Source organism: Amblyomma maculatum, chromosome 1 (genome assembly GCF_055883805.1).
Source record: "Amblyomma maculatum isolate TAMU_Amacu chromosome 1, ASM5588380v1, whole genome shotgun sequence".
In the NCBI taxonomy this organism is placed as follows: Eukaryota; Metazoa; Arthropoda; class Arachnida; order Ixodida; family Ixodidae; genus Amblyomma; species Amblyomma maculatum.
In genome coordinates this window covers 182,914,840-182,931,957 of record NC_139344.1, presented here as the reverse complement: position 1 = coordinate 182,931,957, position 17,118 = coordinate 182,914,840, and the positions used below count along the sequence as shown (strand labels likewise).

At 47.0% G+C, this 17,118-nt stretch overlaps 2 protein-coding genes across 3 annotated transcripts in view; one reads left to right on the top strand and one right to left on the bottom strand.

Moving 5' to 3' along the window:
* LOC146205072 (enhancer of mRNA-decapping protein 4-like) overlaps positions 1–17,118 on the top strand; it is a 188,656-nt gene that overhangs the window by 122,985 nt on the left and 48,553 nt on the right. For both annotated transcript variants that reach the window (XM_084589752.1, XM_084589751.1), the window contains exons 16-18: positions 7,370–7,528; positions 9,917–10,213; positions 16,495–16,732. In XM_084589752.1, the coding sequence (XP_084445878.1) occupies positions 7,370–7,528; positions 9,917–10,213; positions 16,495–16,732 (694 nt within the window). The remainder of the gene's footprint in view (positions 1–7,369; positions 7,529–9,916; positions 10,214–16,494; positions 16,733–17,118) is intronic.
* On the bottom strand, positions 11,742–15,321 carry LOC146205073 (uncharacterized). The gene is made up of 4 exons (XM_084587546.1): positions 14,955–15,321; positions 13,765–14,754; positions 12,733–12,841; positions 11,742–11,758 (listed from the first exon to the last, which is right to left on the bottom strand). Exons 1-4 carry the CDS (start codon positions 15,198–15,200, stop codon positions 11,742–11,744), a joined length of 1,362 nt encoding a protein of 453 aa, XP_084443672.1. The 5' UTR covers positions 15,201–15,321.

Sequence of the window (17,118 nt, the reverse complement as noted above, 5' to 3'; positions counted from 1 at the left end):
AGCGGCGACCGATGGAAACACATTGGACGGCGTTTCTCGGCGCTGCCAGTGCACGGGGGCTGGTGGCACCGGGCGGCATGGTGACCGTCACAGGCTTGGCAAAGCGATGCCAACCACATCTGCCGCCTACGGTTGCCACTCTCTAGGCGTGCCGGGATGCAAGACGCGGTTTTTCAGGTTTCCTTTGGCGAGCCGCGACCAACAATGACAATGACGTGAAGCTTGAATTAGGGCCACCAAGCGTCAAGATGTGAATGGCCGACCTTAGCAACCAAACTGCGTACTCTCGACTGTGCGAAAAACACTTCGTTACAGGTATGTATGCATCTAAAGGAAATGTGCATGATGAAATGTATTTACTGGAGTTTGCACCAAGCCTGTAACCCACCAGTGATAGCCGCAATGAGCATTTGTTCGGCGCGTGTTTGCTTTATGTGCGACGGAGCCTGATGATGATGTATTTTGTCATTTGTTTTCTTTATGTGCGAAGGGCCCGGGTAGCGCAGATATCACAGGTGGCTGTGTGCACTAGACCGTAATATTTAGCATGTTTTATCGCGACTGCCACCTGACTAAAAAGAAAAAAAGAAGGGGCGTTTGTTGTGATGCACCGCCATTCACGAGCCAAGTGGTTGAGCTGGTCATGAGGCTCGCGAACAGCAGTGCATTAAAACACATTTTTTTCTTGTTAGTCAGGTGGCAGTCACGATAGAACATGCTAAATATTACGGCCTAGCGCATGCAGCCGCCTGGGATATCTAAACTACCTAGCCCTTTCGCACATAAAGAAAAGAAACCACAAAATACATCGCCATCAGACCCCAGTGCAACTAAAGCAAACACGCACCGAAGAAATCCTCATTGCAGCTATCACTGGTGCGCTACAGGCTGGGTGCAAACTCTAGTAGGTACTGTTCATCATGCATATTTGTTTTAGATGTTTACATACCTGTAGTATCATTTTGCCGCTTGGAGCATATGACACACTTGACACTCTTGCACGACGCACTGTATTTTTTTTTTTACCTTACAGGCTCTCCTTCGTGCTCGCCAAAGCATTCGGATTTTGTTCCTTTGCTGTACGCAATCAGATGCGCTTCGTTAGGGAGCTTGATAATCATCATCTTCGTCCAACCATTTGCAACGAGGAAACTGCCCGGCACAAATGAGTCTCCTGGAGGGTTCATGCTCGTTTACTTGTAGAGTGGATCGCTCTGGACGTAGAACAGCATTGGTTCCTGACCGAGATGCATATTCGATATGTAGGAGATGCACATGTGTCACCAAGTCGTTGATTTCGCAGAAATCGCGGCGGAGGCAGAAAGGTTGTAGATCTTTTCACAACAAAATGACCATTCTCTCTGCACCGAGAACCTTTTCACTACTGCGACCACATCCGTTCTGACTCCTCAGGGCAGAAACCGGCTACAGCGCTGAATCATCCGTTGCCAGAAAAATGCCGCGCGTTTCCTGCAGGTGTGTATTCCGGCCGGGACAAGGCCCTTTTGAGAGGGTGTGTATAAGCGCCTCATTTTTGAAATCCTATGAAATCCTATAGCTGCACGCTTGTAGATGACGTGAGGAGGAAGCGACTCCCATTGCACCATGCCGCCGCAGCGGTGACCGCATTGTGCTCGGTAACTCAAGATACCCCGCGCATATGCCGCTCGTAAGTCACAGGAGACAATCCCACCTAGCTCTGCAGCATCAACAAACCCCTGGCTGCTCTGCCCTTTGAGATCCCTCTCTCTCTGCCTCCGCGCTCTCCTGTCTGCCGAGAACCTGCACGCTTGGGGCGTCTCATTCTGTCACGTCGAACACTGCCCATGCCACACGCTTTTACAATACGAAGATAGTATATGTGTGCGTTAAGAGTGGATTGTGAAAACGCTGTAACGTTCCCCCATACTGCGTGAACATGATACAGTACAACCTCGATAATTCGAACTCGGTTAATTCGAAATCCCGGATAATTCGAAGGTTTTCTGCGGTCCCGTATTTTTCAATGTAAATTTGGCCGGATAATTCGAACAGGTGGCTTGCGCCAGCCCGGTTAATTCGAAAATTTGGACTGCTATGCGGCAATGCCTGATCCATGTTTCGCCGCAAACCCGGCGAAACGACGGCCCTACGGAGCCGCGAGGCAAAGCCACATAGTAATGGTGATGATTTATAGGCGAAGCGCCCCATTCGGAGCACACTCTGCACAAAAATCGGTCCACAGTGCGCCTCGCGCACCGCCGAAACACGCGCCTGCAGAGGAGAAGACGTGCTTCACTGCAACACAGCGGGCATACCGGTTTTTATCACGTGACCTCGCCCCCACTCCATCCCTTGGTGTGCTTCGCCCACTCTTCCCCCGTGCCTCCGATGCTGCAAGTGCGCCACCACCACCGCGGCGCCGGTCTCGCCTGCGCCATTTCTTTGTGTTGTGCGCTGTGGTTAGGGGTCGGCTACTGTGCCGTTTTTTTGGGCGGGACTGTGCAGAAGTGCTAGCTTTGTGACCGTAGCAGTGCAGAAATGCCAAAGTACAAGACTTTAACGCTGCAGCAGAAGTTCTGCTTGATCCAGAAAGCAGGCAAGAGCGCTTGTTCGAAGACCGAGTTGGCCAAAAGGCATGGCGTGCCCCTCTCGATGTTGTCCACAATATTCAGCAACAAGTCAAAAATACTAGAGGCTTACGGCAAGACCTATTCTTCGAAGCGGTCACGAGTGCGGGCTCCCACGTATCAAGATGTGGAAGCTGCTCTGCTTCGCTGGCTGCAGAAAGCAAACGCTGCCCACCTTCCCGTCAATGGAACGCTACTGCGGGAGAAGGCCAACGACCTAGCTCTACAACTTGGGCACGAGGAATTTAAGTGCATCAATGGATGGTTTTGCCGTTTTAAAGAACGCAATAATTTAACCTTTCTCACCGTCTGTGGTGAGAGCGGCAGCTTTAACGAGAGCGTTGTCGAGGATTGGAGAAACCACACATTGGCGCCACTGCTTAGCGAGTACGGTGCAGACGACGTTTACAACCTTGACGAGGGTGCACTCTTTTTATAAGATGCTGCCAATAAAAACATTCGCAGTGAAGAACACCGCCATCAAGGGTAGGAAACAGGCCAAGGACAAGATTACTGTGCTGTTCGGCGCAAACATGTGCGGTAAACACAAGCTGCCGCTACTGGTCGTCGGGAAGACGGGGCAGCCTCGCTGCTTCAAAAATGCGCGGCTGCCGCCAAAGGATGAACTCGTCTACAGGCACAATAAGAAAGCCTGGATGACAGGTGCAATATTTGAAGAGTATGTGCGGCAACTTCACCGCAAGTTCGTGGCCACGGGCAGGAATGTCCTATTTGTCGTCGGCAACTGCCCGGCACATGGCGACATCCCACATCTCCAGGCCATCAGGATGGTATTTTTACCTCCGAACACCACTTCGATCTCACAGCCAATGGACCAAGGCGTCATTCACCACACTAGGAAGATTTATCGGTACCACCTGCTCAAGCGCATGCTCCTTTGCTACGACAATGGCAAGGAGTACTCCATCGACCTCCTCGGAGCCATATGCCTCATGGTGTACGCTTGGAAACAAGTGGAGCCCACATTGATCAGGCGGTGTTTTGAACACGCTGGTTTTTCCAGTGAAAGCACTGTTGATGCCGATGCAGACCACCCATGTACTACTACTCTTGACGAAGAAGGAGCAGAGTATTGCGACCGCATCAATGCGCTCTGCGCAGAGGATGAGTCCAACGCAGTCGGCTTTGCCGAGTATATCAACATTGAGAGCGAAGAGCAGACTGGCTACTCTGACTTGGAGAGTGAGATCACTGCTGGTACGAACATGCGCGATGACAGCGACGATAGCGACGACGACACCGACGAGCCTCCCCGAGCACCTGCTCTTGGTGAAGTTACCGGATCGCTGAACGTTATCCGCAGTTTTGTTGAGTGCCGTGGTGGAAGTTCAGAGATGTTTAGTCTATTTGACCAACTCGAGAGCATGACCTTAGGAGCCGCAAACTACCGGACGCGGCAAACCAGCATCTCTGATTACTTTCAGTAGTAATTCAAAATATGCCGAATAAAGGTAACACGTTCCTGCAACAATATTTTTTGCCTAAGTCTTATTTCTTGGTGTGTTCGGTTAATTCGAAAACCCGCTTAATTCGAAGATTTCTCGCGGTCCCGATGACTTCGAATTAACGAGGTTGTACTGTATACTGCAATCACTGTCACTACTTTCCACCCCGAGGCCAAAAAAGGGGGAGCTTTCGCTTCCTACCTGCGTTGGCGTGGCCATTTCGTATGGTGTGCTTTCGCGTCGTGTGCTGCACTGCCGTCCAATGTGTTTCTCGCCCGCCCCCGCATGATGGCGCCACATCCTCCCGCAAAAGGCGGATTGGCGGTTGAGCATACGAAGAACGCACATAAGAAGGCTAAAACATGGTGGGAAAGCTAAGAATAACCAGCTGAACCTTAGCTAAAACTATGTATATCCTGGCATAGCCGAGCTAAGCCGCAGCCAATTCTTTTTTTTTTAATTCTCAGTGGCAAAAGTAGAAGGGTGGGTTCAGGGGTTACAGAGGTGTGAAAAGAAAACGATTTTCGATTTTCTTTTTTTTTTTTTTTTTTTCATGATGCTGGGGTGTTTTCACATGCTTCGTGAGCTTTGGTCCAGAAATACTGCGTTCCAAATTTGCACGATTTCAAGGCACCCCTGATTGTAATGCGCAATGATATTTAACGCCTGAGACCACACAAATAGCTTGGTGCCGATTCCACTGCACACAAGACATAATGCAGTTAACAAGTGTCTGATAATTGCCTAAAGCAGTTAATGTAATAAAATCCGCACACACAAACACAACCACGAGACGTGAACGTCATAGACTAGTCGCCATCTGAGTCTGAAGACGGCTCCTTCTCGCTGTACACTAACCACAAAAGGTCATCTTCAATGCAATCTAAGGCATTGGAAATCGCACTTATTTTTAAAATGCACGCATGACTACTGCTAGCGGGGAGGGCCTTCCACGCGCCGTGAATCCATCTCGCATGTCCCCGAGCATCGCTTTCTTGAGACCATGTAAGGGCCAGCTTACAGAGCCAGCTGCAGTACATACGTACGTGCACGCGATCCTTTACGGGCTTATTTAAGCCATGATACCATGATTTAACCGCACATCACGCATCAAATGGCTAGACAAATGCTCAACCCAAAACAAAAGAGGCATTTCTCGTCCAGTCATGCTTCAGAAGTTACGCATTATCGTCGAGCTTCTCAACCAAAAAAAAAAAAAAAAGCATATCTTTTTGAAGTTGTTTACTATTTCGACCTTATAACAAAATAACTAATACAAAGCAGACAGTGCATATGATGTGATCGCAGACTTCCGAAGAACATTTCTCGTCCAGTCATGCTTCAGAGGTTACGCATTATCCTCGAGCTTCTCAACCAAAAAAAAAAAGCAAAAAAACAAAAAGCAGATCTTTTTGAAGTCTCAGATAGTACACTGCAATGCACTATAGATCCAGCATGATAGCTTTGCGTGTACATGGATGGGAGCAGGAATGCAGCAGTACAAGGAGAACGAGCGCCTCTACTATTCTAAGTTCCAGCTTTGGACAATGCCCAGTATTTATCACCAAACACTGGTCCCTGGACATGGTAAAAGAAGTCATTTCAGATGACCTTAAATACATAAGTGAAGAGCTTCTCAAAGGGCTGAAAGTACACAAGTCGTAAATGTCTGTAGAATTAAGATCAGCTGGAAAGCAAAGAAATGCAAATTACGAGCGCTGCGACGGAGAACAACAACGAGAGAGTAATGACAAGGACAGGCGCTACTATCAACTGAACGTTTATAGTAGCGCATTACAGGGACTGTGATTTGAATAAACCTAGTGGGTCAAATGTGCCTAGTAGGAAGAAATGCCTACCGCTTTTTAACAAAACCAAAATTAAGTTTAGACACAAAGATCAAATGACTAGAGAACTGTCAGAGTCATATCACATCCATAAAAACAGTGACACGTGCGTGAGCTCACCATCTGTAAGCATCCAAGAATGTGAGATTGTTTATCTGGATACCTAGGAAAAATCTGTGAAGCGCATGTGCCTTTGGTTGTCTTCTGCGAGTATTTAATCTGTGTTCTTCGAATAAACGTTCAGTTGATAGTAGCGCCTGTCCTTGTCATTACTCTCTCTTTGTTGTTCTCCGTCGCAGCGCTCGTAATTTGCAATCATGTACCAACTAGCTCAACTTTCCGTATTACTGCAAAGAAATGCCAACCGCTGCCGGAAGATGTAGAAGTTTGCTGCATAAAGATTAAACGAAGACCGTACGTACCCAACCCGTTTCGCTGCTTTAAGTGACAAAAATTTGGTCATAGCTCACAGATGTGCCGAGGCCAGCTTACATGTGCAAAGTGCGCCACCTATGAACATCCTGCCGAACACTGTGAAAATTGAAACTCCAATGCATCAGCTGTGACGGCAGCTACCCTACCTATTCACACACCTGTCCTGTATGGAAAGGGAGATCATAGTCCTGAAAAAGTAAAAGAAAATATAACCTTTAGGGAGGCACGCAAGCGACTCTCAATACAAAAACCTGCTGTGGCGCAATAGGGTGCAGCACCACAGCAGTCCTCGGTGTCTGCCCAGGCCACACAAAATGAGTTGGGAGAGTGCCATCTGTAGCCCCAGTAGACGTAGCTGGCACTACTCTACCACTCACAAAGCAGGCTGCGCAGATCTCCAGGTCAGCCGGCCCCGTGGCCTCTCACTCGGCAAGAGCAGGCAAGCAGGCTCTTGAGCGGCGTTGCCATCACATTTCAGAAGAGCATATAGCAGCCATATACAGCAAAGTATGATCACATACATTAATCAAAAGTATATAGGTACAGTTCATTGTAGCCAATTCATAATATCTATGCTTTTACATCAAGGTTTGACAGTACAACACACTGACACCTGCGTGGATATACTAGTCTCAGCAGTACAAACTTTGTTGATACAAATTCGCTTTTGGACCAGAGTTCATTGTGTACAGTGTGCAGAATGTAGGATGTTCCGAATATTCTCCTTGCACTTCTAAGGGGGATAGTCTCTCAAGCTCCGGTTGCATCCTCAAGCACTCCAGGTTTGTTCACACTGCTTCAAAAGTCTGGTAAGCAAAGTGGATTTGTCTTACAGAAAAAAGAAAGAAGAGTGCGCTCTCATGACACTTGCATCAGTGGCACTGCAGCAGTTTATTTTTTGGTTTTGTAAATTTGGTATCATGAACTATTTGTGATAACAAGCCAGTGCTTCTCGCTAGGTTTGTGAGCTGCACAATGTCCCCCATACATATATATATTTTTATCCTTTTAGATGATGCTGAGTTTGCCCACCAGAAAGGAAACGTTCATGGAGGTGACACTTCAGACTTTACAGAAGGAAAAGTGCTTCTTAAACCAAGTGACTTCGTGTCTCCTTCAAATTCTTCAACCTCCTTGATGCCATGCATTGCAGCTGCTTCTACTAACACAGGTACATGTCTTTGGTCAATTTGTCTCTGTGTTTCATTGTAATATTGCTTCTACAAAATTTTGGCTGTATTGGAGCAACGTATTTACCCATATGTAACACGACTGAAATTGTAATGTGAAGCCAAACATGACAGGCATGAAACAGAAGGCAGAAAGGCACATGAATCTAATGCTCAGCACCAGGCCTCAGTTTACATTAAGTGACTTCAGTTTGCAAGATTGCACTATTTCACTTCCACGAGAGCCGGACTAAAGGTCTCAGATCACCTGATATGAAAAGAAGCATGGGGTTTGGTCATGCCATCATTGTATTAGACCTGCAACTTTTCGATATTTTTATACTGTTTCTTCTGTTTGGCTTGGTGAGTGTTTTTGTTTGCTCACATATTTTTAATGTTTTTTAGTAACCACACAGAGAAAATATTAGTTTGCAAGTGAAAGTACAGTATGATCCGCAATTATACACAACCTGTAGAATGCTTCTGCCAGCTAAACCGGTGAACTACTCGAGCTCGAAATTTTGCACAGTAGTAGTATTTGGTCGTAAGTGTTGTTTTATACATCATTGGTGGATTTGATTTGTGGAAAGGTTGATCTTTTTAACTGCCAAAACTTGTTTTGACCAAAACTGCTTTACGGGGTGTTTGCATACAGTCGAACCCGGTTATTTCGAACCCGGATATATCGAATCTTGGTTATATCGAACTTACGGAATATCCCCTTGAAAATCCCATGTAAAAGTATAGGAAAGCCGCGTCATATATCGAACTCAATTTCACCGGTCATTAGATGTATCAAACTCTGCACCACGCTCTGGAAAGCGTGCCTTCCCCAAAGACGATCTTATCACCCTTGGCCGTTTGCCGCGTGACGTTTTCAAGCCACGCGGGGAAGGAATGAGAGGGGACAGTTCAGCAACGGCTGGTCGGGGCAGCGCCGCGCCCATTACCCAAAGGCGCGTGCATCTGCAGTTATCGTTTACCGCGTGCCAACACATGACGTTTGCAAGCCATGCGCGTGGGTGTGCCCATTCGTTTGCCGAGCTATCTATCTCCTTCAGCACGCGCTACGCATGCGCCAAGCCAGCTCAGTCCGTTTTCAGACAGACGTCGGACGCTTTCTCCAGCGTGTGTTGCGAACCCTCTGCACGCGGCGGCTGACATGGCTATGGCGCCTGCGGACGTTAAGAAGCGGCAGCTCTCTCTGTTTTTCTTTTTTTTTTCTTTTTTGCGAGAGTCATCCTTTCTTATCGTTGTGCTGTACGCACGACGTAGCGTAAGATATGGCGGCTGCGGACGTTAAGAAGCGGCAGGCTTTTTTTTTTTTTTTTTTTTTTTTTTTTGGCGGGAGCCGTTTATCTTTCCATGTATGAATCAACGGAAGCACGCGGTCTGCTGCTGCGATCATGACGCCCGCCCCAAGCGCGGCGTGATAAATCGAAACAGGCTTGTGCAATCAAGCCATCACGGGCACTCTGGGAAGTCTCTCCCCGCCACCGGAGGAGCTATAAAAAGATAAACGCGCCCTGACGTTATTGCTGCGCAGCATCTTGGCACGCTGCCAAGAAATGAGCTGTGGATGCACCGACCGAAACGGAGTCACGCGCGCCATCCACATGCAAGCGAAAATGCTCGCGATTTCTGCCGCAGCGGCACAGAAACCTTGTATTGAGCTGTCGCGGTGGCTTGAGCGGCAAGGGGGATGCAGTTCCAACAAGTTTGAAATTTTTCGCTCTCTCGCTGCCGCTCGTCGCTGAGATCGCTCAATCGCTTGCATGTGAGCGAGCTGGTCTTAACGCATTTTTTTTTTTTTTTTTTAAATTCTCGGGTGAAAAAGTGGAGGGTGGGTTCATTATACGAGTGGATTGATTACGCGACACATGCGGTATCGTTTTTTGGCATCTTAAGTGCCGTCACAAGCAGATTTTTGTTGGATATATCCGGGTTCGACTGTATTGTGACATAGACATTTATTGTGCTTTATTATTTTTCCATTGTTCATGTTACAGATGGTTGCTTTTTATGCTGAATAATGAGCCGCTGGTAGGCAACACACCCTCCATTTTCTTTCAGACAGATTTCGCCGCCAGATTTTTGTCATGTGCATCACCTTTGAAGAAATTATTTTCATGGTACTGGGGTAGCGATTTCATAAATTGTGCCATTTCACTGTTACTTATTAAAAATATCTTTATTTTGTAGAATTTGTACATGCATTTAGGCAAATCACTTCTCTTGAAATGCAATACTATTTAAGCGGAAAAATGACATTGAATCGAAACTAAAATACATTCATAAAAGGTTTAATATTTCTATGCTGCTGTATTACCAGTTCTTTTTTTTTTTTTTATATACTAACGTTTGAAATTTTGTGCTATTTATTTTGCTAGGACCACTCCCACCTGCTACATCACCTGGTTTTCGGAGTACTAATACATCGACGCCTGTTCCAAGTGAGCTGTGTCATATTCCAATGCCAGAATCACTACCCTCACCTGGCGTTCTTGACCTGTCACGGAAAGGAGTTGGAGAGAATGTGGCCAAACCTGCTACCACCAATGGGAATTGTGAAGTTGTTTGTGAACTGTCTGATCCTCCTCAGCGAAAGCTCTCTCAGAGGAGCACAGCCAGTTCGTCAAGCCAAGAGGTTGCAGACATCATGGCCCCTGCAGAGATACTGGCTAATGGTTTGCAGTGATCTTTTGTTCATTGATCGTGGTTCACTTTTCTTATTCCTCGGGTATTTGTCACACAGTCTCACACTTGTGGGACAAAACTTTTGCAGCGAGAGCAGTGAAACAGGCCTGCTGGCCAATTTTTATGCTGTATAGTTATATGTATGCTGCCTGTCATATCAAGTAGTGCCAAACACATAAGAGGCAAGAAATTTTGTCACTTACATTCCTTTGTGTACAAGCTCTTGTCAAACCACAAAGGCTTTGCATAAACAGCTGAGAATTCTCTTGCTAAAATTGGACATTCAGCCTTTGCGTAGCACATTTATTGAGCAGCTCTGTTGGCTGCATAGAAAAGGAACTTGAACATTCAAATGGAGGGTGAGGGCGTGAATTGAGCGCAGATTTTTACCATAAGGAAATTTTTTGATGGGCGAGGCTTTAGAGAAGTAGGAGGAAAACAAAAGATGAAGGAGCTTGCCCATGTTTTCACATGATTTCTGAACTTTTGTGAATATGAGGAACAAGAATGTTACTTTTCAAGAACCTTATTCACTTGCTCAAGCAGTCAAAACGTTTACACCGCATGTTTTTGTGGTGTCTGATTCAGACCAGACGCATGACACAGGACCACGCAAGCGCAGTATGCAAAAACCCTCCTTTATTCGTCACAGTGAAGCCATTTATATAGGGAATCGTATTGAATGACGATGACGATATGTACACTGAAAGAAACGAAACTGAAACAAGAAATAAGGATACAACATCGCCTCCCGCTTGAAAAATACAACATAGTAATTTGCAACAACCAAAATAACACGAACTAAACACTTATTGTTCAGGTAAAGAAAACCCAAATCTTTCTACAGGTCGGCGTACCCTAGTGCTGCGACGCAAAGGTTGCTCCACCGAATCCTCTAAAGGAGCAACCACTTCTTCATTAACTTCAGCCCTTGTTTCTGGCAATCGCAACAATTCACCCTGTTCAGCGTCTGTGCGGCTTTCAGGCCCAGCGGTACCCGAGCAGTGATGAGGCAACTCCCATGCCCATTGTTCTATTGTCTGCGATTGATTGCAGGGAACCCGAACTAGTTTAGACGCGTTCCAGCAACGACCGTCGCTCATCAAAAAGCTATTTTTGCCTTTTCTGCCGACAATCTTGAAAGGTCCCGTGTAGTTTACCGACGCTTTCCCACCGTCTGCTGTCTTGCGTACACGAACGAAGTCCCATACTCTAAAGGCTGGTCTTTTCGCACCTCGCCTCCTGTCCGTATACTGTTTTGCATACATTTGCTTCGTCCTAACCCTAGCAGGAACATTTTTATTCGAACCGGCATGGCCACCCTCTCTTGTCGGCAAACCCACTGTATTGAGTCTTGTCCTTGGCTGGCGCCCATGGAGCAACTTAGCTTGTGACACACCCGTTGTCGCATGCGGCGTCGACCTGTATATGCCGAGATAGTCAACCACAGCAGCCTGGAGGGGCCGTTGCTCCAATCGGGCAACCTGCATGAAATCTTTCAGCACGCGATTAAAACGTTCAATCGCGCCGTTTCCCTGTGGATAGTACAGAGAAGAACAAGGATGCGCAATACCGTTCTCTCTCAAGAATGTTTCAAACATTTGCGAACTAAACTGAGGCCCATTATCTGTGACAATTTCTTCCGGATAGCCTTCTCGGCTGAACAGTCTGCAAAATATCGACCATACTCTGTGACGTCACTGTAGATGAAAAGGCAACCTCAGGGCACTTGGAATGATAATCGATCAGCGATATCATGTACCTACAGTTTGAAGGAGCCTAGCCAATCGGTCCCACTATATCCATTGCTAACTTCTGCCATGATAGCGCTGTAAACGTCACCGGCTGCAGCGGTGCAAACGACGGTTTAGCGGACTTGTCCGCGGCCTGGCAGATATGGCAGAAATGGATTGCTTCTTCTACCTGTTTATTCAAACGCGGCCACCAGTAAAGATCACGTAGTCTCTGCTTCGTCCTCACAATTCCTGGGTGACCTTCGTGCTCAAAACCAACAAGGAGCGAGGTTAATTCACTCGGAACAACTACCTGCTCGCCGCGCATCAAAAGGCCATCGACGACAGAAAGCTCTTCCCGCACGTTAAAGTATGGCATTACTTCTGCTAGCAAAGCTTTTCTAGGTGCCCAACCATATACCACGTGCACAACAACCTGTTGCAGTGTGCTGTCTGCAGCAGTGGCCACCTGCAGCCATTCCTTTGTTAGGCACTCTGATACAACGGCCACAATTTCTTCCTGCATCGTCTGCTGCGAATCACAGTCAAGAGGCAGGCGTGAAAGCGCATCGGCCACGACATTTTGCGATCCCTTTTGTCGAAGTCATAATACAAAAGTCGAGCTGACCATCTGGATATACGCAGAGGTCGGCGTCCTGTACTGGCAGCTGAAAGTAACGTCACCAGTGCCTGGTGGTCTGTACGTAACAAAAATTTTCTACCCCACAAGTAGACGTGCCAGCGCTCGCACGCGAAGAGGCAAGCAAGGGCCTCACGTTCCCCAGCTGAGTACTTCCGCTCAGCAGGAGTCAGGGCACGTGATGCGAAGGCCACCGTGCGTACGCTGTCACCCTTAAGGGGCTCCCAGACCCTTATCAGAAGCATCTGTCGTAACAATTACATCAAGGTCTGAGTTAAACATTTGTATGACTGGGCTTGAAGACAAAGCTGTCTTAACAAGCTGGAAGCTACGCTCAGCCTCATCATCCCACGTGAACTGTTGACCAGACCGCAGGAGCCTTCTAAGCGGTTCGACGAGATCAGCAAATTGCGACACAAACCGAGCATAGTAACCAGCGAGACGCAAAAATGACCTCAAAGTGGCAACATCGTGAGGAGCAGGCACTTTGACAATAGCGTCAACCTTAGACTGCAATGGTGTGAGCCCTTTTGAGCTCACTGTAGGCCCTAAAAAGGATAGTTCTGAAACAGCAAATGTGCATTTCTGGTTGAGCTTCAAACCTGAATCACCAATGCGTTTTAGCTCCTGGTGTAGATTCTTGTGGTGCTCCTCACGTGTCTTGCCCCACACAATCACATCATCAATGTAACAAAGTACGCCTTAATATGCTGCATCATTCTCTGAGAGGCTGAAGGGGCAGATGCAAGGCCAAAACACACTCTCTTAAAACGAAACAATCCTTCGTGTGTGATAAAGGTGGTTAGTCCCCGACTTTCCGGAGCCAGTTCTAGCTGGTAGTATGCCGACGCTAAGTCGAGCTTTGAGAAGCACGTTCCTCCAGCTAGTTCATGAAGTAATTCCTCTCTACGCGGAAGAGGAAAAGCATCGGCAATTACTGCCTTGTTCACTTCACGTAGGTCCACACACAACCTAATTGAACCGTCCTTCTTCCTCCGATCTGTGAAATCCACTCCGATGCGTCGACAGGTTCAATTATATCTTCGGCCAGCAGGCGTTGTATCTCTACCGATACCTGTTGCCGTAGCGTGAGCGGCAAGCGTCTGAGTTTCGCAACGACTGGTTTCACAGATGAACGGCATTTAACATGGTGAACAAAGCCTTTCACATGCCCTAACTGTTCCGTGAACAAGTGCGCAAACTGGTGCGTAAATTCTGAAGGCAGTGAATCGGGGCATGTCACCTGGCAGCAATTCAAGGTTGAGCCGTTGATAGTGATTCCTAGGCTCCGAACGGCATCAAGCCCCAGCAGCGAAGTGCCCTTGGTTGTGACATGAAAAAGCACACTGGCTCTGTTTCCCTTGTAAGATACGTCGGCAAGAAAGCAACCGCTTAACTTGATTTGTTCTCCGGAATAGTTACACAAATTGGCAGTCGGTGGTCGTAATGAGTATGTGTCGGCTAGATATTTGTGGTAGTGCTCTTCACTGAGCAAAGAAAACGTAGCGCCTGTGTCGACAATCAACGACAATCTTATCTTCCCGATGGAAATGTTGGCTCGAATATCTTTCGCCGACGCATTATGGTCACCGATTTGAAGTACCGTGGCGGCGTTGGCCTTCTCGGGCTTTCGAACGGCATATTTCATTTTCTTCGATCTGCACATGCTTGAAAAGTGACTAATTTTTCCACAAGAGTGGCAACGCTTGTTCCTCGCCGGACATGCAGTCGAGTTAGCCATATGCGATGACGAGCCGCACCTGTAGCAACTTCCTTGCTCAGAGTCTGACCTTTTTCGCACATCTTGAATCTTGTTCACAGTGCTATGCGTGAATTCCCCGAGCTCTTGTTGTGTTTGCTCAATTTGCTTCCCGATGCCAACAGCATGTTGCAATGTAAGCGAAGACCCTTCATAAAGCATGCGTTCACGGGTTGTTCGTGACGAAGTGCCTTCCAGTAATTGGTCTCGAATCATGCTGTCGGTAGCACTGCCAAAATTGCAAGTAGACGCAAGGTCCCGAAGACTGTTTGTAAATGCTTGAAATGGCTCACCAGGCAGTTGTCGTCTTTGGCGAAACCGGCGCCGCTCCACCAAATCATTCGGAGCGCTCGCGAGATGCGTATCCAGAGCAGCAAGCGCGTCCTTGAATTGGTCTACCTTTTCCTCGGCCTTGGCGTCCACAGTCGCGTCTGCTCCTTGCAAGTAGACGCAAGGTCCCGAAGACTGTTTGTAAATGCTTGAAATGGCTCACCAGGCAGTTGTCGTCTTTGGCGAAACCGGCGCCGCTCCACCAAATCATTCGGAGCGCTCGCGAGATGCGTATCCAGAGCAGCAAGCGCGTCCTTGAACTGGTCTACCTTTTCCTCGGCCTTGGCGTCCACAGTCGCGTCTGCTCCTTGTGCAAGGATGCTGTAGAATATTCGCTGGCCTTCAACCCCGAGCGAGTTTAGCAGAATTGCTTTGCAACGCTTCGGCTTCAGTTCATCGCCTGCAATGGCCTCCAGGAAATTCAGGAATACGCGTTTCCACTGCTGCCAAGGCACAGCCGGGTCACCGGGTGCAGGCAAGAAAGGGGGCGGTGCTGGGAAACACCCGAGTGACATGGCTCCGATACTGATCCTCGTCACCAATATGTGGTGTCTGATTCAGACCAGACGCATGACACGGGACCACGCAAGCGCAGTATGCAAAAACCCTCCTTTATTCGTCGCAGTGAAGCCACTTATATAGGGAATCATATTGGATGATGATATGTACACTGAAAGAAACGAAACTGAAACAAAAAATAAGGATACAACAGTTTTCTATTCAGTTACGGCTTAATTTTATCCAAGTTGTTTTTGTAAAGACTGACCAAGCTTAATTTGCCTTTGTTTGTTGGGTAGTGCATTCGCTTGGGTAATAATGTGCTACAGAAGACCTGAATATACAATTTCAGCAAGGTGAGGAAACCATAAACATTGCTTTATGAAAAATCTGACCACAAAGGCCAATGTGCTTTTAAAAGGGCTAGTGCCTCTGCTTTAAGTTGTTCACTGCAATATAATGGTGATTAGCGAAAATTTGGCTATGAGACTCCTGATTATTTACTGAACTTTTTGATTGTATGACCACTGCCCTATGTAATTTGATGAGTTGCCTCTTCCCACGCGAAAATGGTTTTTATGAAAAAGGCACTCTTCGACGCGGAGCCTGCAGCTGTAGCGTAATCGCTGGCATCACTGTCAATTGCTGCACTATGCTCAGTTTCAAACTTACGTGCAATGCAACAAAGGCTACTCAAGTAGTCTGCAAAAAAAAAAAAAAAAACACCTTTGCATGTGCTTTTTGGTGCGAAACTTGAAAAGGCACAAAAGTATCCCGCCTTGCGGTGGGCACCTAATACTTGCTCCGAAGAGAAGAACACAGAATGCCTTTTCTATTTTTGATCGTTGCGTGAATACAGGCTGCACAAACAAGAGCGCTAGCCTTGGCAGCATTGCAAATGATGTATGAAACAGAGTATGGCACCGTTAGCATCATCGGCTAAGCAGCCGATCAAAGCCCAGTGTTGCTCTAGCAGCACCATTTGGGCCATTTTAATATACTTGTTTTCCTGCGCTATCCTGCTCCAAAAGGGGCAAATTGATCAATATTGTGCAAAAGCTGCGCTAAGATAAGATGCTGTCGCATGAAAATACCTACTTTTAGAACCGTCCAAGCTTTCAGTTGGCGACCTATTGAATCCACAAAAGCAGCTTGTTGAACTCGTCTCAGGACCCCTACATTTAAAGCATTTGTGGGGGCTGTAATTAGTGAAAAAGCTTGTTTTACCCTAAAGCACTGGCTTTCGCTATTATTGCAGCCTAGATAAATGCTTGCCAATACTGACTGATAAATTTGTTTACTTCAATTCAGCTGGAAATAGTACAGATGAAGAAGAGCAGGAGGAGGAGGAAGATGATGAGCTGGATCCAACTTTGGAGTATGATTCCATGGCTGATGAGTCTCATTTTGTAGAAACTGAAGCTCAAGCAGATGAACCATCCATTCTGGCTCCACCTATATGTGAACACGAAGAGGCCACGGCTGCAGGATGGTCCGGGCCCCTGGATAACGTTGAGGGATTTCATGTCGTTCCAGCTGGTGCCACTGCGTAGGTATCATAGTGCTTAGTATTGCTGCCTTGTTTTTCTGTCTGCATTACTGTTTTCAAGATAAAAGGGGGGGGGGGGGGGGGCTTGGTCATTGTTTGCTCATTTGCCTACACAGTATTGTATCTTTTCACTGCATACAACCTAGTCATTTCAATCTTCTTGTGAAGTGTTTGGGTGGTCCTAGGAACCTCTGTTTCTTATATTTGTCACAATGCTACCATATGGTAGTATGCAGTTCAGCACTTCTTCACCATTGACCTCCAGTTGCTACATTTGATCCCAAGAATTTTAACTCTGATGCAGTTGTGAGATAGTTTTGATATGTCAGAAGTTCAATATAATTAAAATAGTAGATAAGCTTATCAGTAACCTGGAAGCAAGGTTA

Coding starts and splice junctions, on each gene's coding strand:
- LOC146205073 (XM_084587546.1), bottom strand. CDS start 15,200: ATGTCACTCGGGTGTTTCCCAGCACCGCCCCCTTTCTTGCCTGCACCC. Junction 14,755..14,954: donor ACGCCAAGGCCGAGGAAAAG/GTAGACCAGTTC, acceptor GCCGAGGAAAAG/GTAGACCAATTCAAGGACGC. Junction 12,842..13,764: donor TCACGGAACAGTTAGGGCAT/GTGAAAGGCTTT, acceptor TTGTTACGACAG/ATGCTTCTGATAAGGGTCTG.